At 41.6% G+C, this 27,943-nt stretch overlaps 1 protein-coding gene across 1 annotated transcript in view; it reads left to right on the top strand.

The window, feature by feature from the left end:
- TMCO3 (transmembrane and coiled-coil domains 3) overlaps window positions 1-27,943 on the top strand; it is a 68,426-nt gene that overhangs the window by 24,112 nt on the left and 16,371 nt on the right. Inside the window, exons 7-10 of the mRNA XM_006851522.1 lie at window positions 133-135; window positions 7,209-7,326; window positions 15,938-16,133; window positions 26,596-26,746. Of these exons, the coding sequence (XP_006851585.1) occupies window positions 133-135; window positions 7,209-7,326; window positions 15,938-16,133; window positions 26,596-26,746 (468 nt within the window). The remainder of the gene's footprint in view (window positions 1-132; window positions 136-7,208; window positions 7,327-15,937; window positions 16,134-26,595; window positions 26,747-27,943) is intronic.

Raw genomic sequence — 27,943 nt, forward strand, 5'->3', positions numbered from 1 at the left:
CGCTATGGGTTGGAATTGACTCGACGGCACTTCACAGACAGCAAGCATCTGTTAAGGAGCTCTGGTCGCATAGTGGTTACAAGTCAGGCTGATAACCTCAAGGTCAGCAGTTAGAAACTACCAGCCATTCAGCGGGTGAAAGATGAGGCTTTCTGCTCCCATAAAGATTTACAGCCTCAGAAACCATATACAGGGTCACTATGAGTCGGAACCAACTCCACGGCATGGCACCGCCACTACCACCAAGCATCCGTTGGATAAGCACTAGACTGCTTAACCACAAGTTGATGTTTCAAACCCATTGGATGCTCCTTGGAAACCCAATATAGCGTCACTATGAATCAGAACCAACTCAATGGCACTTAACAACAACAGTGATAAGCTTCTGGTGGGCCTGGTTGGTGCTGTACTGCTAACCACAAAGTCAGCAGTTCAAGCCCACTAACCCCTCTCAGGACTGACTTGACGGCACTTAGCTACAACAACAGTAAAAGTGTCTGATGTGCTATCATTTATCACCTACAGAGCTATATGATGCAGACATTTTCACTAAATGCCTGAGAATTGTGTACAGCAAACAGGAACTGCTGACTAGAGTTTCTCCAGGCTCTCTGGGACACTTGAATTAACACAGTGAATTCCACTGTCCCAGGGAGTCTGGAGCCCATGAAAATTTGGAATTCTCTTCTGCATTTCCTCCCTTTTGACCAGAATTCCTGTGTGAGACTTTGGCCAAAATGTTCAGCAGTGGTACCCAGGCACCTCTCAGTTCTTCTGGTCTCCTGGCACAGGGGGCAGTTGTTTGTGGAGCTAATTAACTACACATTTCATTCCCTTCTCCAATTTCTGACACTCTTCTTCCTGTACTGTTCCAGGTGAGTAGAGACCATGTGTTGGGCCTTGGATGGTCTTTTTGAAGACCCCAGCCCCTATACAATGAACAAGGAGGTAGAACAGAAACCCTAAGCACATTATTAGGCCAATTGACTGGAATGCCCCATGAAACCGTGGCCCTAACCTCCAAACCAAGGAGCCAAATCCCATGAGGTGTTTGTATATAGGTAGACACAGCAGGTACTTTTTGTTTTTTGGGTTTGTTTGTTTTTTTTGTAAATACAAGACTTCAACAAGTTCATAGAAAATGGAGTTAAAAAACAATGAAAGTTTTCAATTAACATTTGAAGTCCCCTCATAAAAACTTTACCCAATTCAACATGATAGCAATTACGTGAATTGAGCATGTAACCCTTTCCATAATCAATGTGCTTTTTCCGACACCGTTAACCCTCCACCTTTCCTGCTTTGTTCCCCTCCTGGTAACCACTAATAAACTGTGGTCTCTACGCATAGACCTGCTCCTGTTTTTCTCTATACAATTGACTTACTTCACTCAACACAATGTCTTTTTTTGTTTTTAAGATTTTATTGTGAACTGAGTGATAGTTTTCATGGGAGAACATCGGTTTTACACTCATCGTTTCATTGTAGTGATTACAGTCCCCTCCGTTCATCATCACTCACCAGTATTTGCTTCTATTTCCTCTGTGGTTTTTTTTTTTTTTTTTTAATGTTCTCTGAAACACTCAGGAATACATAATCATTTAAACAGCCAAAGGGCACATTCTGCAAGCCTGTCTCCTGGCCGCCAGCTCTCAGTCCTTCTGTTTCCATGAGTCTGGAGTCCTTAGTTGCTCCCTCTCTCCATGTCTTCATCTTTGCTGCTGTCTCTGGTGTCGCTGCTGCTCTAGTTGGGGTCCCACATTCCTCTTGTTCTCTGTTGATGGTCCTACGGTCCTCTCTTTCTGGACAGTAAGAGTAACTACTCTTCCGTTTTTGTTGCAAAACTTCTACCTTTACAGTTGTGACAGTCACAATTAGTCATGATAACAATTACTATTGAATTATAAGACTCTTATCCCCATCTCCTTTCACCAGACCCGTCTAGACAAGATGAACACTATCAGTGGGGGGGAGTCTACCTTCCCTAGCACACTCTGAAACTAAACTCCCTCTTGAAAACTTGTAAGCCAGTCACTTCATGCCTTTATATCCCCTTATTTTAGGTAGCCAGTGTCTAAGTTGCCTTTCCCTATCTACCATGTGTACAGAGGGGATAGGATTGATAATTGATTTGAAGACTCCTTCCCTCTCTGTTAGTATTTTAAGGTATTACTTGCGTAAATATAGGTCAAGTTCATCAAATTGTAGCAATTTACACTTGTTTCTTTAATCAAAAAATTTTTTATCTTCCTCTATATAAATCATCCAGCCATCAAAGCTAGGTCAAATGGGTACTATCTGCAAGTTTTAGCATTTTTGTGCATCTCCCCTCACTTCGTATCAGCTGGATGCTTCACTCTCAGCTCTAGCCCTCTGTGGCTATGTCCTTGTCCATGGGCTCAGGTGTCCCCAGCTCTCATCACACTTCAGGCCAACCAGCCCTTCGTCTTCTCTCTCTCATCTCCAGGTCAATGGGAGTCAATGGAATGTGGTCTAACTCAGCCCACATCTCTATCGCTACCCCTCCCTCGCCCCCACTCACCAGTAGACCAACATGGTCGCCAGCAAGCCCACATGCCTGCTTGTGTATTCCCTTTGAGTTGCAGTCTTGGAGGGGGTCAGCACAATGTCTTTTAGCTCTATCCATATCCTAGCATGCATCAAGACCTCATTTCTCCTAGTGGCTGAGTACTGTTTCATCGTTTGACTATATCACACTTCGATTATCCATTCATCTGTTGATGGGCATTTAGGCTGTTTCCATCTTTTGGCTTTTATAAAGCATGCTGCAGTGAACACTAGGGGTACGAGTCTCATTTTTGACTGTTTGCATTCCAGTCTTTTGAGTAAATAGCTAGGAGTGGAATTGCTGGGCCCCACGGTCGTTCTGTTTTTAGTGTTATGAGGAACTGCCAGCTTGTTTTTCACAACAGCTGTGACATTTTACATTTCTGCAACAATGGTTAAGGATTCCAATTTTCCCATATCGTCACCAATATTTTTATTTTCAGGTAGGTTTTGGTTTTTTAAACTTAGCCAACCTAGTGAGAGTGCAATGCAGCCCATTGTGGTCTTGGCTTGTATCTCTGAAGGCTAATAATGCTAAGCTTCTTTTCTTGAGTTGGGTGGTGAATTGAATGCCTTCTTTGACAAAATGTCTATTCAAGTTCTTTATCTAGTTTTTGATTAGATCATTTGTTGTTAAGTTGTAGAAGTTTTATATGTAGATTTTTGTCAGACACATGGTTACCAAAGATACCCTGCCAGTTTGTAGCTTGTTTTTTACTTTTCTGGTAAAGTCTTGATGAACAACAGTCCAAAATTTTTATGGGATATCATATTTTTTTTGTGTTGTTTGTATTTTAAAAAAAATAGATAATTCATTGTTCAGAACTGTGTTTGACAGCAATGCACTGCTTCCCATTATAAAAATGTTGTTGTTTTAACCCCTAAAGACTGTCACCCTTTGACACCCTTCAAACCTGGACGTGAACCCAGTCTTAGGGATTCCCTTTCAGCCTACAATAGACAGATCTAGAACGTGAACAATAAGGCCTTAATCCTCAGAATTAGACTTACCTACCTCCACTCCCATAAAGATTTGCAGCCTTGGAAACCCTGTGCAGGGTTACTATGAGTAAGAACCGACTCCCCGACACATCACCACCACAGCCACCCAGCTGTGAGTAGCATCGCTCTACTGAGACCTCCCCATTTAGAGTCCTTCCCTGTAACACTTAGTTCATGGAAGAGAGCTCCAGACTGTGAGTGTGCTATGGGTAAGCTGATTTGTTAATGTTGTTGTTAGTGAACCACCGACCTTGCAGTTCAAACAGACTTTGCAGTCCAGCGCATTAACCCACGGCACCACACCAGGAGTCCAGAAGCTGATTTATCAGTGGCATTAAAGAATTGCTGGACTCCCGGTGTGGGGTCAACACTGGACTGCCAACTGCAAGGTCGGCAGTTCAAACCCACCAGTTGCTCTTTGGAAAGCCTATACAGGGTTGCTGAGAGTTGGAACTGACTCTGCTACAATTAACAACAATAAACAGCTGCTACCCAGTCTCAGATAAAGCACCCCTAATTTCTTTGGTAGAAGTGTGGTGGTGGGGGGGGATGTAAGACAAGAGGCCAGGAAAATGTTTAGGAAAATCACTTCTCATCACATGTGGGGGTGGGGCAGGCCAAGATCATCTTCTTGTTGTTAAGTACCGTCGATTCCAACCCATAGCGACTCTGTATAGGGTTTCCGAGGAGCAGCTGGTGAGCTTGAACCACCGACCTTGCAGTTCAAATGGCTTTGCAGTCTGGCACATCAACCCACAGCGCCACACCGGGACTCCTTAGTCAGTATAAGACGAATCATTGTCATGTTTATATTCATGAGGAACCCTAAATGTCCTCCAGTAGGTGAATGGATAAACTGTGGTGCACCAGTTTACAAAACTGACCAGAGCCTTATGTACCAACATGCGAAATTCCCAACCATGATGGCAGATGAAAAGCAAGTTGCAGAGATGTTCAAGCCATGAAGTAACGAACTTGTTATGATTATATAGGTATTATCATAAAGGAGTAAAACATTAAGCGTTCCTAAGAATCATAAACAGTAACAAGATAAATATTGTATGATCTGATGCAAATAAAATAGGCAAGTGTTTGAAAACCAGTGGACTCCTGGTGTGGCACTGTAGAATAAACACTGGACTTTGAACCTGAAGGTCATCAGTTCAAACCTACCAGCTGATCATCGGAAACCCTGTACAGGATCTCTGTGAGTCAGAATCCCGTTGATGACACTTCACAGCAACATCATGAAGACCAGAGTTTATTAGTCCTTACCAGATTTGGGGGAGGGAGGGGCTATGTGAGAAAAGAGTCACCGTGGCTTGGTGGATATTGAGCTTGTTAATGAAGTGTGTAATCGGAAATGAATAATGGTGCCGTTTGTATAACATGGTAAATGTAATCACTGTTGTTGAATTGTACGTGCAAAAATTGCCTGGATTGGCAGAAGATATGTGTGTGTGTGTGTGTGTGTGTGTATAAATACGGAGTCCTGGTGTGGTGCTGTGGGCTAGTGCGCTGGACTGCAAAGTCAGTTTGAACCAAAAGGTCAGCGGTTCAAGCTCACCAGCCGCTCCTCAGAAACCCTATACAGGGTCGCTATGAGTCGGTACTGACTCTGTGGCACTGTTAGATTCTTTAGTTTTTCTACATTTAAAACATTTTATTGAAAAGATGGAAAATTTTAAATGCTTATTTATAGTAATGATAAGCGTAAAAAATCAAATTAGTGCCAAATGCACAAAGATGAAAAATATTCAGATACCTAATTTGTACAATTCCAGTGTTCATTCGTGTCTTGATTGCCCTGTTTAAGTCCTCCTCTGGCCTCAGTTGAATTCCTCATGAACACATGTTCACTGAGCACAGGCATCAATGAAGAAGACATGGTCTCTCTTCTCATAGATCCTGCTGTGGGTAGTAACGAACTGGCGCTCAGCTTAAGCTCATTGAATAATCCGGTGTTTAAAGGAAAGGAAAAAAACGTTTATATTTCTAAACATTGACAAAATGCTGACAGTATCATCAGAGACGATTTCTGTGATATTTCCTTTAAATGTATGTCTTAAAAGAAGCCTGTTGTAGAATTGATCCCAACTTACGATTGTCACAGTGGAACTGTACTGTTTAGGATTTTCAGCGTCTGGTTTTTTAGAAGTGGGTCATCAGGCCTTTAATCCGAAACACCTGCGGGTGGAGTCCAAACATTCACCTTTTTGTAGAAAGTTAACTATTTCCACCACTCAGGGACTCCTGAGACAGAGAAGAGGCGCAGTAATAATTACAGGTTGCAGTGATAGTTGCAGAAATGTAATTTTGTCTGAGGGAAGGGGTAGAGGTTGCACAATATAACTGCAAGCTTATGATATCGCAAATTTTGCAAGGTCGAGATTTACAGTGATCGTAAGTGTTGTGATGTTGAAAAATAATAGGTGTTTAAAGTGTCTCACACACTTAATATTTGTCATGAGGGAATTATTCAGCACTGTCTATTAAATCATAGAGCCCACAAGGCTGCAAAGCTGCTACAACCTAATGTGATTGTCCCCCATTTTGTATGTTTTAAAGTTCTGAGCCAAGATGTTTTCTTCACCCAGAATTTAATTTTATACAATAGTTAAAATAATCCTTCTGAAAGGATTAGTGGAACTTCTAGCCAAAGTGAGATTTTTGCTGGCAGTGAAGGTTTTTGTTTTTGTTTGGTTGTGTTGTATTTTAAGAATATCTTTTAGGTAAGCTTTCTCTACCACCTTGATTTTTTAAAATCTGTTAATGTCAATAGTTTTTTAAAAGGAAAATAGCAGCTTGTCTTAAAGGGGTGGTGGAATGACCATTTAAGTTTTAGAAGCGCATATGCAGGGTCCAAAGCCTGAACTGTTTGTTTTGAAAATAGACGCATTTGCAGACTTGTGTACTAAATTCATGGAAAATGTATCATTTTCCTTTCTTCATTTACATAAGTTAGTCCCTGTAACTCTGCGTGGTGGTTACTGTTTTGTCTTTGTTGTTGTTGTCAAGTGTGGTCGAGTCACTTCCAACCCATAGCAACTCTGTTTTCCAAGGAACGGCTTGTGAGCTTGAACTGACGATCCTGTGGTTGAAACCGACGTTGCGGTCCAGCGCATTAACCTGCAGCGCCACACCAATACCACACCAGGAATCTAGTTTGTCTCGTTGCTGCTGTTAAGTTCCGAGTTGGTTCCGACCCATATTGACTTTGTAATAGGATTTCTGAGGAACGGCTGGTGAGCATGAACCGCCGACCGTGTGGTTCAAACCAACTTTGCGGTCTAGACTCTAACCCACAGCACCACATCAGAACCCAGTAGGTTGGGGATATTCAGTGTAACAGTAACTAGCATCAAACGACTCTGCCCAACACACATGGAAAGGGAACAGGTCAGAGGTCAGATCTCTCTGGCGTCTCTTAGGGTAAAACTGAATACTAGAAGTGAAAGCTTCTTCTGTTTTAGAACATAGAATGTCATTATCCAGTAGTGAAAATGAAATATTCTTGTACAATACATTTTCTAATAAAATTTTCAACTTACCAATACTTTAGTACAAGAGGGTTTTATGTGGTGTTTTATGTGGTGGCATTTTAGGTCTGTGTGATTAACGCCCCCCGCTCCCAACAGGTGACATTGATTACAGCGCCGTGCTTCTTGGAATGTTGGTCACGCAGGACGTGCAGCTGGGATTGTTCATAGCTGTTATGCCGACGTTCATACAAGCTGGAGCAAGTGCTTACTCGAGGTAACTTTCCAGACTTCATCTTGCAATTTGTTGTTCTACTTTCAAATCATTTGTTTATAAAAAATATTTAGTATCTTGTTCCAAACCATGTTCTTAATTTAAGAGCCTGGACCCTAGAATAACACTTGTTGTTGTTGTTAAGTGCTGTCGAGTCGGTTCTAACCCACAGTGACCCTGTATAGGGTTTCTGAGGAGCAGCTGGTGAGTTTGAACCACCAACCTTGCAGTTAAAATGGCTTTGCAGTCTGACGCATTAACCCACAGCGCCACACCAGGACTCTTGGGGTAACACTGTTGTTGTTGTTAAGTACTGTGGAGTCGGTTCTGACTCATAGTGACCCTCCACAGGGTTTCCGAGGCTGCATATCTTTACGGGAGCAGAAAGCCTCATCTTTCTCCTGCTGAACTGGTAGTTTCAAACTGCGGACCTTGAGGTTCACAGCCCAATTCGTAACCACTACGCTATCAGTTGTTGTTGTTGTTGTTAAGTGCCGTTGAGTCAATTCCAACCCATAGCGACCCTGTACAGGGTTTCCAAGGATGTTAATCCTTACGGGAGTAGAAAGCCTCATCTTTCTCCCACATCAGTACTTGGGCTCAAATCTGTAACTTAGTAGCTTTTTTAACCTTGGGCAACCTTACTGTTCTTTAGTTTTGTCCTCTGTAGAGTGAGGATGTTGTTGTTGTTAAGTGCCGTCGAGTCGGTTCCGACCCATAGCGACCCTGTACAGGGTTTCCGAGGGTGTAAATCTTTACGGGAGTAGAAAGCCTCATCTTTCTCCCGCGGAGCGGCTGGTAGTTTCGAACCGCTGACCTTAAGGTTCGCAGCCCAATTCGTAACCACTACGCTACCAGAGCTCCTTGTAGAGTGAGGATATTGGATACTTAACCAATAGTAGCTCCCAGAGGGCAATCGTGGTTCATGGTAGAATGCTTTTATTTTCTCTGTGAAAGACTCGAGTTCAGTTCCCAGCCATTGCTCCTCACATACAATCACCAGGTGTCTCTCAGTGCAGTCTTGAATTTTGCTGGGATGCTAAACAGACCAGGAATAAAGACCTGGGGATCTGCTTCCAGAAAGCCAGTGAAAAATCTGTGGATGCCATTGGTCTCATCCTGTTGTGCACGGGTTCACCATGGGCCAGGTGGGTGGGAGGAATGCAGGAATGAAGCGAGCAATGAGCGCTATGAGAGCAGTCGATGATTAATTCCATAGGCTAGCAGTGAATGTGCACATCGTTAGCCGTTCACTTCTCCCACTGAAATTATCCGGAACCTGAAACTGAATTTTTATGACTTCATATGGAGAGACGGGCCTAGTGGGGAAACCATTTAATGCAGAAGTTAGTAGGTTAGGCTGAACAGACAATCTATCCCAAGAATCCCGGTCACCGGGTACAGTTACTGTTTTCTGTCGTGCTGATTCTGACTCTTAGTGACTCTGGATCACAGAGCAGAACTGCCTGGGGTACTTTCTAGGCTGTGGAGTCTTTTCTCCCACACAGCTTCCTGGTGGGTTCAAACTGTCAACCTTCTTTCTGGTGAACAGCTGAGCCCTTCTCTAAAAGTGTAGGGACAGTATAGGGAGCCCTATGAAATTTTAAAGCCAATGCATGTGGAGTATAACTGTAAGCTTGAGTTGGTTTTAAGCAGATATACCATAACTTACGCATAGAATTGGGACCCTGGTGTGGAGCTGTAGGATAAGCACTCTACCGCAAGTGGCTAGCGGGTTTGGCCCGCCAACCTTGCAGTTAGCAGTTCAGTATTTACACTACAATGCTACATTGTGAGACTGCTGTTGTTGTTGTTGTTAAGTGCCATCGCATTAGTTCCAACCCATAGCGACCTTGTATCGGGTTTCCGAGGTGAACTTGAACCACCAACCTTGCAGTTCAAACGGTTTTGCAGCCTGGCGCATTAACCCACAGCACCACACCAGGACTCCTGTGAGACTAGACCCTGTTAATTATTTCTGAAACAGATGGTCTTACCTGTTGAGGTGGAGTGTGTAAGGGGTAGGTGGGTATGTTTACGGTTCCAGCGGGTCTTGCTGACACCACCCTAGTAACAGTGGAGAGCTGAGAAAGACTACCTCGTTGCAGACAGTCAGGGTGGAAGTTTAGTGTACTGTTTACCTTTTACCAAGACCTGTACTAGGTTCCCCCACCACTCACCTGTCAGTTTGTCAGACTGTGGTGGCTTAAGTGGTGCTAGAAGCTGTACCACTGGTATTTAGATATGAGCATGGTTTCAGTACAGTGTCCACATCAACATAGACTATGAAGAAAAAGAGGTGGACTACTTGTGAATGTTTAGCCACTGAAAATCTTATGAATAACACCAGAATATTGTCAGATACAGGGCTAGAAGATGAACCCCTCAGGTTGGAAGGCACTCAAAATCTGACTGGGGAAGGGCTGCCTCCTCAAAATAGAGTTGACCATGATGAAATGAATGAAGCAGAGTCTTGGGGGCCCTTCATTTGCTGATGGACTACAACTCAAAACGAGGGTTTGTTGTTGTTAGGTGCCACTGAGTCCGTACTGACTCATAGCGACCTTATGCACAACAGAAGGAAACACTGCCCAATCCTGGGCCAACCTCACTATTGTTGCTACACTTGAACCCATTGATGCTGACACTGTACCAGTCCATCCCGTTGGGGGGTCTTCCTCTTTTTCTCTCACCCTCCACCTTACCAAACATGATATCCTTCTCCAGCGACGGGTCCCTCCTGACAATATGTCTGAAGTATGAGACATGAAGTTTGGCCATCCTGGCCTCCAGGGGGCGCTCTGGCTGCACTTCTTCCAACACCGAGAAAGCTGGTGACTTGTGCTTCATTGACTATGTAAAGGCTTTGACAGCTTCAGTCTTCTCTGCATTTACCATGAAGTTATTTGTTGGTGCAGTGGTAAGGATTTTTGTTTTCTTTACATTGAGGTGTACACCATACTGAAGGCTGTGGTCTTTAATGTGGTCTTTGTTAGTAAGTATTTAAATCCTGTTCACTTTCAGCAAGCAAACAAGCAAGGTTGTATCATCCACATATTGCAGGTTGTGAACGAGTCTTCCTCCAATCCTGATGGCGTCCTTCATAGAATCTAGCTTCTCAGATTATTTACTCAGCACACAGATGGAATAAGTATGGAGACAGGATACAACCCTGCCTCACACCTTTCTTAATTTGAAGCCATTCCAGTGTCCCCTTGTTCTAACAACTGCCTCTTGGTCTATGTATAGGTTCCTTGTGAGCACAATTCAGTGTTCTGGAACACCCATACTTCATAATGTGGACCATAGTTTGTCATGATCCACACAGTCAAAAGCCTTTACAGAGACAGTAAAGCACAAGTAGACATCTTTCTGATTTCTCTGCTTTCAGCTAAGATCCATCCGACGTCACCAGCAATACCTCTAGATCCACTACTTCTGAACCCAGCAGGAATTGTTAACATATATTCTGCAAAATTGTACTTAGATGTGATTGATATTAATGATACTGTTCGATGATTTCTGCATTTGCTGAGTCAGCTCTTCTTGGTTGGAATGGGCACCAGGATGTATCCCTTCCAGTCAGTTGGCCAGGTAGCTGGCCTCCAAATTTCTTGGCACAGATGACCGAGCGTCTCCAGTGCTGCATCAGTTGAAAGATTTCCGTTTGTATTCTGTCAGTTTCTGGAGCCTTGTGTTTCACCAATGCCTTCAGTTCAGCTTGGAATTCGACCCTCAGCACCATTCTTGATCGTCTGCTACCTCTTGGAATGGTTGAACCGGGAACCCTTTGTTTTTGGTACAGTGACTCTGTGTGTCCCTTCCATCTTCTTTTGACACTTTCTGTATCAGTCAATATTTTGCCCATTGTTTTTCTTGTTAGTGCCATCAAGTCGGTTCTGATCCATAGCGACCCTGAATAGGGTTTTAGGGCTGGTTGTGGTAATGGCTGCACCACTCTGGCTATACCACCGTCCACTGAACTGTACACGCTAAGTTGGTAAAATTACCTACAATTGCATTTCAACTTCATAAACACATGAGTGAGGTACAGTTAGGAATAACTTTCTGTTAACAGTGATTTGTCTAATAGTAAAGTAGTGGGTTTGTGTTAATTTTTGCGGGAGAAAGATGAGGCGTTCTGCTCCCGTAAAGATTAACAGCCTTGGAAACCTTGTGCAGGGTCACTATGAGTCAGAACCGACTCCATGGCACATAACAACAACAACAATGTGTATATACTTTTTTGTATTTTAGGAAAACCTCTCCTAATCTTATAGTAAAAAAAAAATTAAAAGAAATAAATTCAGTTGTAATGCTAGTATAAACTTTGCCTTTTAATTAAATTTGATGCAGAACGAATTTTAACCTTTCCTAAAGGGAAAAATTAACTTTTTCCCAAATATTTTACAGGTAAAGAGCACAATACAGTAAGCTGTGAAAAATAAGATTATTAAGATGTAAAGTGATTGAATTTATTAGATTTAAAATTCTGCTAAACCATGAATGTTTGAAAAGTATGGGTGGATTTGCTTATCATGCTGATGACAGGAAGCGCTTTTTTTGTTTTGTTTTAAACTTTTTTTTTAAAAAATGTTTTATTGTGAATTATGTGATAGTTTACATGGGAGAACATTAGTTTTACATTCATCCTATTGTATATCATTTCATTGCTATGGTTACAATCCCTCCATGTATCATCAGCCAACCAAAGGGTATACACTACTAGCCTGCCCCCCGGTCGTCAGCACACAGCCCCTCTCCCTCTCTGTGTCTAAAGTCCCCAGGGCTCCATCGCTCCACGTCATCGTCTCTGCCTCCATCTCAGGCATCCCTGCTTCTCTGGGTAGGGTCCCGACGCTCTCCACTTCTTCCTTGATGGTCCCAGGGACCTCCGCTCCTAGGCTGAAAAGTTAATCACCCCCCTCCTTGCTACAAAACGTCTACCTATACATTTCCAACCCTCACAAGCAGTCCTGATAACAATTATTCACTGTTGTATCACAAGAGACCTATCTGCATTTCATTGCATCAGCCCCACCTAGACAGATAGGATACTACTCAGTGGAGAGTCTGCCTTCCTCCATGCCCTCTGAATCTAAGTTCCCTCTTGAAAGCTTGTAAGCCAGTCACTTCTTGCCTTTGTAGACACCCCCCCCCCCCACTTTAGGTAGCCAATGTCCAAGTTGCCCATCCCTGTCTACTCTGTGTATGGAGAGGGTGGGAATGATACTTGCTGTAAAGATTTTTTCCCTCTTTTGAGCTACTGCATCCATAGGTGTAGGTCAAGTTCATCAAATTCTATCAGATTACACCTTTTTTCCTCTTCTTTCTTCTTCTGGTTGAGCTCTGATCATCCAGTCATTGAAGTCAGATCAAGTGTGTACTATCTGCAAGTGTGGGTGTTCTTGTGCATATGCCTTCTCTTCTTATCAGCTGGATGCTTCACTCTCTACTCTAGTCCTCTGTGGCTATGTCACTAACTCTGGGCCCAAGAGTCCCCAGGTCTTGCCAGGAAGCTCTTTTATATGTGTTGGTATTAAGTGTTGTCGAGTTGGTTCTTGGTCTGGAGTCCTGGTGTGGCGTGGTGGGATAATGCACTGGACTGAAAGGTCAGTTTGAACTATGAGGTTGATGGTTCAAAGCCACCAGATGATCCTTGGAAACCTATACAGGGTCGCTATGAGTCAAAACCAACTTGATGGCACTTAACAACAAAAACATATTTTTATGTATCTATGTGTATATCTATGTATATATATGTGTGTGTGTGTGTGTATGGTGATCGTGATGGTTGTGGTTATATGCCGAGGAGTCGGTTCCGACTCATAGTGACACTACATAGGGTTTCTGAGTCTGTAAATCTTTACAGGAGCAGAAAGCTTCATCTTTCTCCCAGGAACAGCTGGTAGTTTCGAACTGCTGACCTTAAGGCTCACAGCCTGATTCGTAAGCACTACACATATGTATATGTATATATAAACATGAGTCCTGTTGTGGTGCAATGCACTGGACTGAAAGGTCACTTTGAACCACAGTGATGATGGTTCAAACTCACCAGCCACTCCTCAGAAACAATATTAGGGTTGGTATGAGTCGGAACTGACTCGACAGCACTTAACAACAAAATGTATACACACACACACACGTATGAATCACAGCCCGCTGCCATTAGGTTCATTCCGGCTCATAATGACACTGCCTGCACCAAGTTTCAGAGTCTGCCTGACTCCTGACTTGTGCAGGCAGCCTCATCTTTCTCCCGCAGAGCCACTGATGAGTTTGAATTACCGAACTTGTGGCTAGTAGCCCAACACCTAACTCATAGCTCTTCCAAGGCTCCATAGTCTGTGTGTGTGTGTGTGTGTGTGTGTGTGTGTGTGTGTGTGTGTGTAGCCCCAAAAGAAAGGAGCCCTGGTAGCGTAATGGATTACGAGCTGGGCTGCTAACCGCAAGGTCAGCAGTTCAAATCTACCAGTCACTGCAGGAGACAGATGAGACTTTTTGCTCTCGTAAAAGTTCACGACCTCGAAAACCCTGTACAGGGTCGCTATGAGTCTTCACCATGTCTGCAATCAAGATGGTTATACAGCACAGCTAGTGTAGTGATGATGAGCACAGACTGTACCAGGCCGCCTGGGTTACCCTCAGCTCTGCACTTAGTGTGTGGTTTCTGCCACGATTTTCTCCCCTGTAGAAGAGATTGTAATAGTACTTGTCTCATAGGACTTCCCTAAGAGTTATTATGAAAAGTGCAAATATTAAATTTCTTGTGCCTGTCTTTAGTAAAACTGGACTGAAGCTAGCACACCTGTGAATGTGCCATGCACTTTTCTAGATACATAGAATACAAAGGTGAGCAGGCTGCTCTCATGGGACTGTCCTTCCATTTGGGAAAGATAATGAATCATCAGTAAATTAATAATATCCAAGAAAAGTATCTAGCCTAGGTAAGTGGCAGAATGAGTGGGGTTCCCAGAGGCCCCTGAGTAGTTGATGTTTCGGCTGGAATCTGAGAAGCACAGGCGGCCAGTCATGTGAGCAGAACCTGGAGGAGCAAATGTTCTACAACTTGAGGGAGCCTAGCCTGTCAACAGAACAAAAGGTCACCTGCTTTGCGGGTAAGGAAGGAGTCAGGTGAGATGCAGTATGCTGGGGAAGGAAGTTGGAGCTCCATTGACGTGTCACAGGAAGCTTTACAACATCGGATTCCCGTTCCTAACGTGTTGTTTGGCTTCTTGAGAGTGGATTGTAGAGAGGCAAGATCAGTTCAGAGATTGTTGGAAGGGTGTAAGAGGAAGATGATGGTAGTTTATTGGCTAAGGGACTGGTGATAGTGATGGAAACAAGGGCCAGACTCAGGACACATTTTGGTGGTAGAGGACTTAAAGTTTGGGATGTGTAGAGTAGAGGAAAACAAATAATTAAGTGTGACTTGGCTTGAAAAACTCGTTCAGTGGTCTTTGGGTGTGGAAACTTCGTCGTGAACATTAGTGACAGTAACCTATTTGTCCTAAACCAGTGAGCCCAGCTCTGTTCTTGCCAGTGTTTCAGTGAGCTTCGTATTCCCACACTGGTTCACCCTCTGAATGAACACATGCAGAACCTTTCCCAATGACTTCAGAATTTTTTCCTAGCATTTGTTTCTTAATCCCATCTTACTTTGCTTCAAACCCAACTCTGTTCTAATTCCCCTGAGTAATCTTCTGTGGCAACTTGAGACTTGTGTTTCCAGCACTGCTATTTTTAGCCTGGCTGCAGTGACAAATACCTTCTTAGATATCATCTCCCATTGATTAGGACAACTTCTTGAACCAGAATTTGGCACTGAGTGTTATTCTAAATATGGTGGGATGCTGTTTCAAAATAGTGTCGTTGTTGTAAATACTATAAATATAGCCATACTTTTGTTATGAAAGCCATTAAGCTGATACCATAAGGACAGATTGTTTTTTTATTTGTATATATTTTAAAAAGCTTAATAAAGAAAAATTTTTTCTGTAATGAAATAATAGACATGAAATTTAGGATTCTGGCTCGTGATAGGAACTTTTTGGCTGAAAGCTTCTGGAATTCTTGGATCATGTTTCCAGTGCAGAGTCAGGAGTCCTGGTGTGGCGCTATAGGGTAAACACTGGACCACTAGGTCAGTTTGAACTGCAAGGCCCATGGTTCAAACCCACCAACCAGCTCCTGAGTAACCCTATACAGGATCTCTATGAGTCAGAACCGACTTGACAGCACACAACAACAACATTGTCTTAAAAAGAACATCAAAGGGGGGAGGTTAACTTCTGATGAGAGATTTTGTTATCAACCATTGATTATGATTAAAAACTCATTCAAGAGTCATTGCATGCTATAAATGTATTTATTCCGGAGTATTAATTGTGAAACAATTCAGCTTCCATATTTGCTTCAGATAACTCTATTTCTGAGGTGAATACGTTCCATAAGTTTTATTTCAGCATTTAGAAATAAAACTGGGTGTGATTTGGGTAATTTGGATTGTCACATTTTAAAGGAAAAAAGGAGTGAACGATGATTTTACTGGGTTTTAGAGAATTGTGTTTTGATGGTGAAGTAACATGTCTGTTTTTTCTTTCTTTCCTAGCATTTTCATGGAAATACTACGAATACTTGTTTTGATTGGTCAGATTCTCTTTTCGCTAGCAGCTATTTTTCTTTTATGTCTTGTTATAAAGACTTATCTAATAGGACCGTATTATCGAAAGCTGCATATGGAAAGCAAGGGGAACAAAGAAATCCTCATTTTAGGAATATCTGCTTTCATCTTTTTAATGTTAACGGTAATTCTCTATGTATATATATTATTTCTATAATCTAATTCATAGTCTAAAAGTTAATTTATAATCACTAAAAGTTTATGATAAATCCTTATCTTTTCATTGTAATCTTGGTTATAATATGTAAAACATTTATTAGTATTTTTTTTACTGTAGACAGTATATTGTGCTACCCACCAGTATCTAATACAATGAGCTAAACCTTAGTTAAACTGTTTTGACTCATACTCTTAAGGACTTTGCCAACAGTTTTTTGGGGGGAATTATCTCAAGTTGCCACATGATTACTTAAGGGAATTAAGTAATCTACTTATGTGAAGGCAAAAGCTACAAAAAAAAATAAATAAATAAGAAATGTCAAATATTCCATTATGTTTGAGACTTTTGAATAGCTTTGCATCTGAAGTAGAGAATTAGAGTCTCAGAAACAAATTTTAGTCAAGTTTGATGGGACAGGCTAGTCAATAGTGTAACTTGTATTGCTGTAATGTGAAAAGAATGTGTTATTCTAGAAAGCAGATTCTCTTTACTTAAAGGACAAGCTTTTTATGACAGGAGGGGAAATTACTATTAGACTCATATAAATAGTCTAAATATGAACTATTTCCTTCATTAAAGTAACTCAAATTCCTGATATTGGTCATGTAAAAACATGCAATTTTACAAAAGCGAAGACGGTTTTATGCAAAAAAAAAAAAAAAAAGTAGCAGTAGGTTGTCTATAAATTGCTTTCCTAAACATTTTTATATCTGTTTCTTAATTTTATTTACTCAGAAATCATGATCTTTAAAAAAGTTGGATCCATCTGAAAGTAAATTAACACACTTTTACTTCCAGGAAGATGGAATAGAAAATTTTTTTTTCCTATTCTATCTGGTAATTATAGCTAAACCCCACTAAAAGTCCAAGAAATGATATATAAAACTAATATAAGAAAACTCTGAATGGTGTAGAAAAGCAGCAGCTGGCTAAGGAGTTCAGAGCCTGAGGAATGGAGTTCTCTGGGTTTGCTCTTTTGCCTTAATATTTCACACCTGTGGAGCTGAAGAAACTCGCCACTCAAAAATCAACAGGTGCAGACCAAAAAACCCTACTCAACTTGGGCCAAATGACCAGGAAAGGGAAAGCCTAGAAAGACTAAAATCCTTCGATTCCACTGAGAAAACGGAAGTCCCACCCATGTCGGCTAAGGCCAGGCAGGAGCCTAGATTTACAATCCATCCCAGTACCCCTGCCAGAGTGCTGTCAGTGATGGCCCAGTAGAAAGCCAAGACGTGTACGCTCACTGGTCAGTGAGGCGCTTTCCCTTAAACAGGCCCTGTTCACATCCCACAGTGCCTTTTCTGACTCCATGGAGACCCCACGTAAATCCTCCTGAGTATAGAGGATAAGTGAGGAACGCAAACTTATAGCTGCACGTTGCAGTGATCAGGTGCTGTTCCACCTTTCCTTGCCAGAGCAGGGTTAAAGAAAGCCAACTGAAACAAGAAATTAAATATTAAGATACAGAATCTCAGGGCATACCACAACAATATTCAGGTGTCAGTTCGAAATCTGTCATAATACTGAGAACCAACTTGAATAAAACAATGAAGTGATAGACGCCAACAACAAAATGGCACAGATGTGAAAATCACCTGACAAGGATTTTAAACCCACCATCGCAAAACTGATCTGAGGAGCAGTTAGGAACCCACCTGACAGAAATGAAGAAGGAAGACTCCCCAGAAAAATAGAACTCGGAGCAAATGAGTCCTGGTGTGGCGCTGTGGGTTAATGCGCCAGACTGCAGAGCTGTTTGAATTGCAAGGTTAGCAGTTCAATCTCACCAGCTGCTCCTCAGAAACCCTATACAGGGACGCTATGGGTCAGAACCAACTTGATGGCACGTAACAACAACAAATGAAAAGTTTACAACTGGGGAAAAAATAAAGCAAACACTCCCCCCTGAAAAATGAAAAACAAAACACAACAACAAAAACCAGATACAACAAAACAGCCCATTGGATGTACTCAGAAGCCCTAGTGACTCAGTGGTTAAAGCACTTGACTGCTAATCAGAAGGTAGGTGGTTTGAGCCCATCAGCCACTCTGCAGGAGAAAGTTGTGGCATTCTGCTTTCGTAGAGGAAGATGGCCCTGGGGACCCCTGAGGAAGTTCTGCTCTGTCCTATAACATCAGTATGAGCTCCAACCAGTGCGGCAGCAATGAGGTTTTCTGTAACGTGTTCACTAGCAGAATGGAGGGCTTCAGGAAACAACTGGTGAGTTGGAGGCAAAGCAATAGAAACTGCCCAATTGGAACAACAGAAGAAACAGGTCCGAAAAAAAATAGACAGAGCCTCAGGGACTTATGGGGCAATAATGAGAAATCCAACATTCTTGTCATAGGAGTCCTGGAAAAGCAGAGTGGAACTGAGAAAGTACTGAAAGAAATGATGGTAGCGGGGGAGTAGGTACTCTGACATTCCAGGAACAGAGGACCCTAGGGCCATCAAGGGAGAAGAGCAGGAGCGGAAAGCAGCGACACCAGAGATGGAGGCAGAGATGGGGACATGGGGAGAGGGAGCATCTAAGGACTCCAGACTCATGGAAAGAGAAAGGCTGTGTGCTGGCAGCCAGGAGACAGACTTGCAGAATGTACCCTTTGGTGGTTTAAATGATTTAAAAAAAAAAAGCTAAAGTGGATAGAGAGAAATACTGTTTAACTGATGGTACATGGAGGGGATTATAATCATTGTAATGAAACAAGGTGTATGGCTCGTTGAATATAAAACTGATGATCTGCCCTGTAAACTTTTACTCAATCCACAATAAAAACCTTTGAAAAAAAGAAATGATGGGTAAAAACTTGACAGAATTGGCAAGAGACGTGCACCTTTAGGTTCAAGAAGCTTGGGTGAACACCAAACAGGATAAAGCCAAAAAAGGCTACTCCAGGTCGCTTCCCAACAGAAAGAACAATTTTGATGATAGAAGATTTCTCATGAAAGAGTCATGGATACTAGAAAGGAAAGGCAGGGTGTTCTAAGTGCTGAAGGAAAAGCTCTGTCAAGCTACAGTTCTGTACTCAGCAGACCTGAGGATATGGGAAGTTGCAACATTCTCAGATGGAGGAAAGTTCAGAGAATTTATTACCAGCAGACCTGCTATAAAGTAATGGCTAATGGAGGTTTTCTAAACAGAACCAAAAGCAATTAAATAAGGAACTCTGAAGTATCAGGACAAAAGGACCATGGAAAACAAAAATAGAAGTACATTATCCTTCTTCTCCACTTGAGTTTTCTAAATTGTGTTTGAATTTGAAGATGGAAATTATACCACTGTCTGATGGGATTCTCAGTTATGCAGTAAGCACATTTAAGACAAGTACAGCATACGCATAAGAGGGGAAAGGGACATAAAAGAAGACTAAGTTTCTATATTTCAGGTGAACTTCTAAAAGAATAATGACATCATAAACTGTAAAGTGTCTAACTTAAGCCCTGATATATCAGTAATTACATTAAATGTAAGTGCTCCAAATATACCACTTAAAAGATAGAATGTGGCAGATTGGGTTAAAAGCCATCCATGATCCATACTATGCCCAGTGTGTTACACATTCTGAAAATAATGTCACTGAAATGTTCATTTAAAAATGAATAAAATGGAAAATTTTTGTTACCTGTTTTGTCATGATAAACGTAAACACACACAGATGATTCAACTATATGATAAATATATGTTGTTAAATGCTATCGAGTCGGTCCCAACTCAAACAACACAGTATAGTTTCTGAGAAGCAACAGTTCAGAGTTTGAAACTTTGGGGAACTAGACATGTGCCTGACTAATGCATAGATCAAACAAGAAGTCCAAAAGGAAATTTTGACAGAACTGAACATGTATCAGAAGTTGTGAGATACAGCTAAGGCACTGTAAAGGTGTTTTATATCACTAAATGGAATAAAACTTTTGGGACCTTCATTTGCTGACGGGGCACAACTCAAAAGTGAGGAGAAACAGCGGCAAACATCCATTAATAATCAGAATGTGGAATGTACATAGTATGAATTTAGGACAATCGGAAGTTGTCAAAATGAAATGGAATGCATAAAAATCAATATCCAAGGCATTAGTGAGCTGAAATGGACTGGCATTGGCCATTTTGAATCTGATAGTGACATGGTTATTTATGCCAGGAATGACAAATTGAAGAGGAATGGCATTGCATTCATCATCAAAAATAACATTTCAAGATCTTTTCTGAAATATAATGCTGTTTTTGATAGGATAATATCCATGTGCCTACAAGGAAGAGAAGTCAATACCATTGATTCAAAGTTACACACCAAACACTAAAGCCAGTGATGATGAAATTGAAGAATTCTACCAGCTTCTTCAGTCTGAAATTGACCAAACATGAAATCAAGATGTATTGATAATTACTGGTGATTGGAATGAAGGTTGGAAACAAAGAGGAGGGGTCTATAGTTGGAAAATATGGCCTTGGCATTAGAGACAGTGCTGAAGATTGCATCATAGTATTTTGAAAGACCAATGAATTCGTCATTGACAATACCTTTTTTCAACAACACAAAAGGTTATTACGCACATATTGTTAAGTGTGTTAAGTGCCGTCGAGTCGGTTCTGACCCATAGCGACCCTGTATAGGGTTTCTGAGGAGCTGCTGGTGAGCTTGAACCACCGACCTTGCAATTCAAATGGCTTTGCAGTCTGGCGCCTTAACCCCCCCGTACATGGACCTCATGAAATAGATAACACAGGAACCAAATTGTGGGGCGAGGTGGTGGAAAAACTCCGTATTATCAGCCAAAAGAAGATTAAGGGCAGACTATGGAACAGACCATCAATTGCTCAGATGCAAGTTCAGGCTGAAGCTGAAGAAAATTAAAACAAGTCCATGAGAGTCAAAATATTACCTTGAATATACGCCGCCTGAATTTAGAGACCATCTCAAGAACAGATTTGATGCATTAGACACTAATGACCAAAGACCAGAACATTGTGGGATGATATCAAGAACATAATACAAGAAGAAAGTAAAAGGTCATTAAAAAAATAGCAAAGAAAGAAAAGGCCAAGATGCTTGTCAGAAGAGACTCTGAAACTTGCTCTTCAGCATAGCGTTGCTAAAGCAAATGGAAGAAATGAGGAAGAAGCTAGAAAATTTCAAAGGGCAGCTTAAGAAGACAAAGTCAAGTATTATAATAAAATGTGCAAAGACCTGGAGTTAGAAAACCAAAATGGAAGAACATGTTCAGCATTTCTGAAGCCAAAAGAAGTGAAGAAAAAATTCAAACCTCAGGTTGCAATATTGAAGGATTCTATGAACAACATAGGGAACACAGTGTCTCTAAAGGATAAGCACTGGACTGCAAACCACCAGGTCAACAATTTGAACCCATCAGCTGCTCAGTGGGAGAAGATGAGGCTTTCTGCTCCTGCAAAAATTTACAGCCTGGAAGCCCTACATAGGCTCACTGTAAGTGCATGATACACAAAGAATCACAAGATGGAAATATACAATCAGTGTACCAAAACGAAATGGTCGGTGTTCATCCATTTCAGGAGGTAGCAGATCATCAGGAGCCTGTGGTACTGAAGGAAGAAGTAAGTCCAAACTGCACTGAAGACATTGGAGAAAAACAAACTTGATGCAATTGATGGAATACAAACTGAAATCGTTCAACAAACTGATGCGGCACTGGAGACACTCACTCATCAATGCCAAGAAATTTGGAAGACAGCGATTGGAAAAGATCCATATTTGTGCCCATCCCAAAGAGAGGTGACCCAACAAATGAGGAATTCATTGAACAACATCATTAGTTTCACCTGCAAGTAAAATTCTTCTGAAGATAATTAAAAACTACCGTAACAGCACATCACCAGGAAACTGCCAGAAATTCCAGCTGATCAGAAGAGGCTGTGGATCAAGGGATGCCATTGCTGACGTTAGATGGCTCTTGGCTGAAAGCAGAGAATACCACAAAGATGTTTACCTGTGCTTTATTGACTATACAAAAGCTTTGGACTGTGTGGATCCTGTCAACCTATGGCTAACATTGCAGAGAATGCATATTCCAGAAGACTTCATTGTGCTCATTAGGAACCTGAACATAGACCAAGAGGCAGTCATTAGAATAAGGGAATAATGAATGGTTTAAAATCAGGGAAATTGTGCACCGGGGTTGTATCCTTTCACCATATTTATTCAATCTGTATGCTGAGCAAATAACTGGAAAACCTGGATTACATGATAAAGAACGTGGCCCCAGGATTGGAGGAAGATTCATGAAAAACATGCAGTAGGAAGATGATTCAATCTTGGTGAACGTGAAGAGGACTTAAAATACCTACTGATGAAGATCTAAGACTTCAATATGGATGGCACCTCAATATAAAGAAAACAAAAATCCTCACAACTGGACCAGTAGATAGAATCATGGTAAATGGGGGGGAAAAAAATGAAGTTGTCAAAGATTTCATTTTTATTGGATCCATAATCAACACTCATGGAAGCAGCCGTCAAGAAATCATACAGTGTATGGCATTAGGCATATCTGTTGCACCAAACCACTTAGTGTTCAAGAGCAAAGATAGCAGTTTGAGGACTATGGTATACCTGACCCACACCCTGGTATTTTCAGTAGCCTCATATGAATGGGAAAGTTGGACAGTGATTAAGGAAGACTATAGAAGAATTGATGCGTTTGAGTTAGGGTGTTGGAGAAGAATATTGAAATTACCATGATTTCCCAGAAGAACAAACAAATCTGTGTTGGAGCAAGTATAGCCAGAATGCTCCTTACAAGCCAGAATGATAAGATTTCATCTCTCATACTTCTGACATGTTATCAGGGACCAGTCCCTGGAGAAAGACATCATGCTTGGTAAAGTGGGGGGTCAGCAAAAAAGATGAAGCCCCTCTACCAAACATGGTCCCTCCTGACAGTATGTCCAACATAAGTAAGATGAAATCTCACCACCCTCTCATCTAAGACCAGTCCGGCTGTACTTCCAAGACAAATTGGTTTCTTCTTCTGGCAATCCGTGGTACTTTAAATATTCTTCACCAACACCATGGAATACCCAGTCTGGATGAATCTTCAGAGAAGTAGAGAGTAATAAAAGCTAGTCACAAAAGGTGAACTGCAGATTGCATTCAGGTAACAGTCTTCAAATGACAGAATTATAAAACTAAAGAACGGATTAGTTGTTGCCAGGCCTTAAGGTGAGGACGAAGAGGGGAAGTAACAGGAGATGGGTAAAAAGAGCAACACGAAGGATCCTTGTAGTAACGGAAATGTATCTGAACGGTCAGCGTCACTATTCAGGCAGCAATATTGTACTATGTTACGTCACAGTTATCATTGGGAAAATAAGTCATGTAAATACCGTGAGAAAGGCGAGGCTTTCGTGAAGTCTCAGAAACCCTTTCCAAGGTCTCTGTGAGTTGGAGCTGAGTGAGGACACTTAACAACTTTACATACTGGAACCCTGGTGTGGCACTGTAGGATAAGCACTGGACTGCGGTTCAAACTAACCAGCTGATTCTTGGAAACCCTATACAGGGTCGTTATGAGTCAAAACCGACTCAACAGCTCTTAACAACAGGAGCTTTATTGTTAGATTTTTCTCATTTAGATCTACAATTTATGATATGAAGAGAACAGGATACATTTTTAATTTGTACTTTAAAGCATCATTTGTTGAAAAGACTTCAAGCCACTATACTGCTGTGTCTCCTTATGAAAAATTAAGTAACCACACATGCATGTTTGTTTCTAAACTTGACATTTTGTTTCCTTGATCTACTTGTCGATTCTTGCATTATACCATATGTCTTGACATCTGGTAATGTAAGTGTCCAGCTTTCTCCTTCTGCTTCAGGATTGTCTTGACCAGTCATGATCTTTCTCATTTCATGTAAATTTATAGGTTCAGCTTGTCAATTTTCATATTCAAAAGAAGAATTTCAATTTCAAGGAATCTGTAGAACAGGTGAAGGAGAATTGACATCCTGGTGATTAGTGAGCTTTCAAATCCATGTACATGACGTGATTCTGTTCAGTTAGGTCTTCTGTTGTCTCTCATATACGTGACATGCCGTTCTGTTCAGTTACGCCTTCTGTAGTCTCTCATATACATGACATGCCGTTCTGTTCAGTTAGGTCTTCTGTAGTCTCTCATATACGTGACATGCCGTTCTGTTCAGTTAGGCCTTCTGTAGTCTCTCATATACGTGACATGCCGTTCTGTTCAGTTAGGCCTTCTGTAGTCTCTCATATACGTGACATGACGTTCTGTTTAGGTAGGTCTTCTGTTGTCTCTCATATACGTGACATGCCATTCTGTTTAGGTAGGTCTTCTGTAGTCTCTCATATACGTGACATGCCGTTCTGTCCAGTTAGGCCTTCTGTAGTCTCTCATATACGTGACATGCCGTTCTGTTCAGTTAGGTCTTTTGGATTCTCTCTCAGCAATGTTATATAGTATGTAGAATATGAAGATGCTTCAAAATGTTAGCAGAAAAAAATCCATAATCTTTTCATTACGTTTTCTCAAGAACTTTTTGGAACCCCATTGTGAAGGTTAAATACATTTTTTGTTAATTTTATTCCTAGGTGTTGTTGTTCTTGTTTTAATGCAATTGAAAATGGTATCTTCTTAAAAGTTAACTGTAAAGCTATCTTGTGTTGCGCTCATCTGTAGTTTTATCCCTAAAAAAAAATCTTTAAAGATGTTTTACATCTGTAATGTCTCATCAAGAAGTCTGTCTTAGACCTCGAATTTAATAGAATTTTCATTAGCCCCCAAATTAAGACTATTCTTCCTATCTAATCTGTTATTAAAATTAACAACTTCTGGATTTATTGATGCTCTTTGTTGGCACATCTAAAACCCATTACAGCTCAGTGAGGTACTTAATAAGTCTCTTCAAGCCATAGTCTTTATAGCGCCCACCACATGACTTTTTCCTGATGGGAGAAGAAAGGGAAGATATTGTAGGATTATGAGACTCGTTGTGAGGGATTGTTCACAGGGCTGACTGTGACTGTAAAAACGTGTAACGCCGACATGAGTATAGAATGAACCATCTCAGAAACAGGAAGGCGATCTCACTACCACTAAGGAATAAGTCAGGAACAGAATGTGTGTAGAGCCTGAGACCTCCTCAACCTGAGAGACAGCTGTGACACCAGAAGCCTGGTAGCCGCTGAACCAAGAGCCAGAGCACATGGCAGGACAGTGGACTTCCCGGTCCCCTGAACAAGGAAAGCTCAGCGCAGGCGGCTTTCTTGGTATGGAAAGCTAGCTTTGCTGACCCTCAGGCTGAGGCTGATAGCAGAGTGGAGTGTCAGCCACGGAGATTTACTTACCAACAGTGCTAAAAGAGCTTTGTCATATTACCTGAGGAGGACAAAAGTCAGCGCACAGGCTTTGCAGAAAAGGGACTGTCTGACCAAAGGACTCTATTCTAAACGTTACACCGTTAACATCCCTAAAAAACACCCCTTAATGATGAGTGTGGTGTGTGTGCCAATTACCATGGGGTGTCAGACCCAGCTGAGAAGTAGAGGATACTTGGTGAGCAAATTTGTCAGAAGGTTGGAGGCCCGGAGTATGTCTGACCTCAGCCTCATAGGAACTGGCTTTGGTCTGATGCTGTTGTCCTCCCACCTTGTGACGTTAGAGGGGTCAGACACTGCCCCTGCATCTGTTTTGCACCATGTCTACTTTCTTTAAGTGGTTTTAGGTTCATAATGAGAATGATTGTTTCTACAGTACATTATTTTAAAGGCTGCTCATTGATTCAAGGGTAGAAAGTATATACTATAAATACCTAAAATAAATTTTAGAAAATAGTCTCATTCAAAAAAATCTCCCTGTAATCAACAGGGACAATTATATCAATGATGTAAATTATTTTCCTCCCTGTGGTTAGGGTTGTGGTGGTGGTTGTTAAGTGTCATGGAGTCGGTTCCGACTCTTAGCAACCCTGCACAGGGTTTCCCAGGCTGTAAATCTTTATTGTTGCTGTTGTTAAGTACCGTGAAGTCAGTTCCAACTCATAGCGACCTTGCACAATCTTTATGGGAGCAGAAAGCCTCCTCTTTCTCCCGCAGAGCCTCTGGTAGTTTCATACTGCTGACCCTGAGGTTAGCAGCCCGATTTGTAACCACTACACTCCCAGAGCTCCTTTGGTTACTTCATCTGATATTGGCTGCCACATGTTATCTCTCAGAGTACCCCAAAAGAAGCCCCTATCACGAACTTGCCAGGTTGTATGTAAGTCAATGATTTTTTTATTTTCTAGACTTTTTTTTCACTGTTCTTACTTTGATGGTTCTGCTCGACCTAAAAGGGTATAAATATTACTGGATGTAAGTATTAACTTAACCTGGAAGAGAGCGCTGTGTGTATATGGTGTTCAGTTTAACCGTTCTCGTCCACAGATCACAGAGCTGTTAGATGTTTCCATGGAGCTTGGCTGCTTCTTGGCTGGAGCACTGATCTCTTCGCAAGGCCACATGGTTACTGAGGAGATCATGGCTTATATTGAACCGATCCGGGACTTTCTGGCCATCATTTTCTTTGCATCAATAGGTAATATTTTTTTCTTTATATCCTAATTTTCAAACTTTATTTGTTAACTGTACTGCTTTTATAAAAATATGTTTCTATTTAATATTTATACAGTGAAGACAGTTCTCATAAAAGTTAACTTCGTTTGTTGTTGTTAAGTGCCGTTGAGTCGGTTCTAACCTATAGTGAGTGACCCTCTAGGGAGATTCCAAGGAGCGACTGGTGAGCTTGAACCACCAACCTTGCAGTTCATGCTGACTTTGCAGTCTAGCACATTAACCCCCAGCGCCACACCAGGACTCCGTTAAGTACATCTTAATTTGGATTACTTAGTCATCAGCAACTTGATTTCTAGAGCCTTTGAAATCTAAAAAAGAGAAAAAGATAGACACTACAGGACATTAGTTAGTTTACTGGCTTTCATGCTTCGGCAGTATTAAGACTGTGTGTTGTTTTTAAGTGCTGTCAAGGTGGTTCTCACTCATAGTGACCTTGTATAGAGTTTCTGAGGAGCAGCTGAGGGATTTGAACCACCAACCTTACAGTTAGCACACCAGGACTCCTGAAGAAGGTATAGATGGTCACTACAGACAACCCAGAAGGCTTCGAGAAGGAATAAGAGCTTCGCTTTTTAGGGTTATGAAGCATGTGTGACTCCAGAGAGGACAGATTTTGGAAACTCAGTATGTTCACAACTTGCATTTAATGAACCAAAATGGTACATTTTGGAGAAAATACTGATTTTGATGCAAAACTCAAATTCAGTGAATTTGAAGTGCGGTGCTCTATATTTGACAAGGTATTCAGAATGGCCAGCCTTGGGGAAGTAGCCTGTCAGTAACAAACTCACAGGAGTTTTTACATTTCCTCATGCATGCCTTTGATGTCTTTGTGCCTGCAAAGTTCTATTACTGCTGTACATATCCAGGGCAATCCCAAACATTTAATATGTAGAGAACCGATTTTAAAATGTGTGTGGAGATGCTGAAGGCCATGACTATCCACGACTATCTGTGACCCAGAACAACGTTAGAATGCATGCACTTTACCAAGGTGAAAGGAAACGACTGCAGGAACTGGTTTACATCTAGGGGTAACCTGGATCCCCCCGGGAATCTGAGCACAGTCAGAGGAGGCCCATTCCAGTGCCCCCCAGCAGAGATTTGACCCTTTCTCTGCCTGTCTCCCCTGTCTGCTGTCCTCTCTCCCTCCCCCTCC

This window comes from Chrysochloris asiatica, unplaced genomic scaffold (genome assembly GCF_000296735.1).
Source record: "Chrysochloris asiatica unplaced genomic scaffold, ChrAsi1.0 scaffold00029, whole genome shotgun sequence".
Classification (NCBI taxonomy): domain Eukaryota; kingdom Metazoa; phylum Chordata; class Mammalia; order Afrosoricida; family Chrysochloridae; genus Chrysochloris; species Chrysochloris asiatica.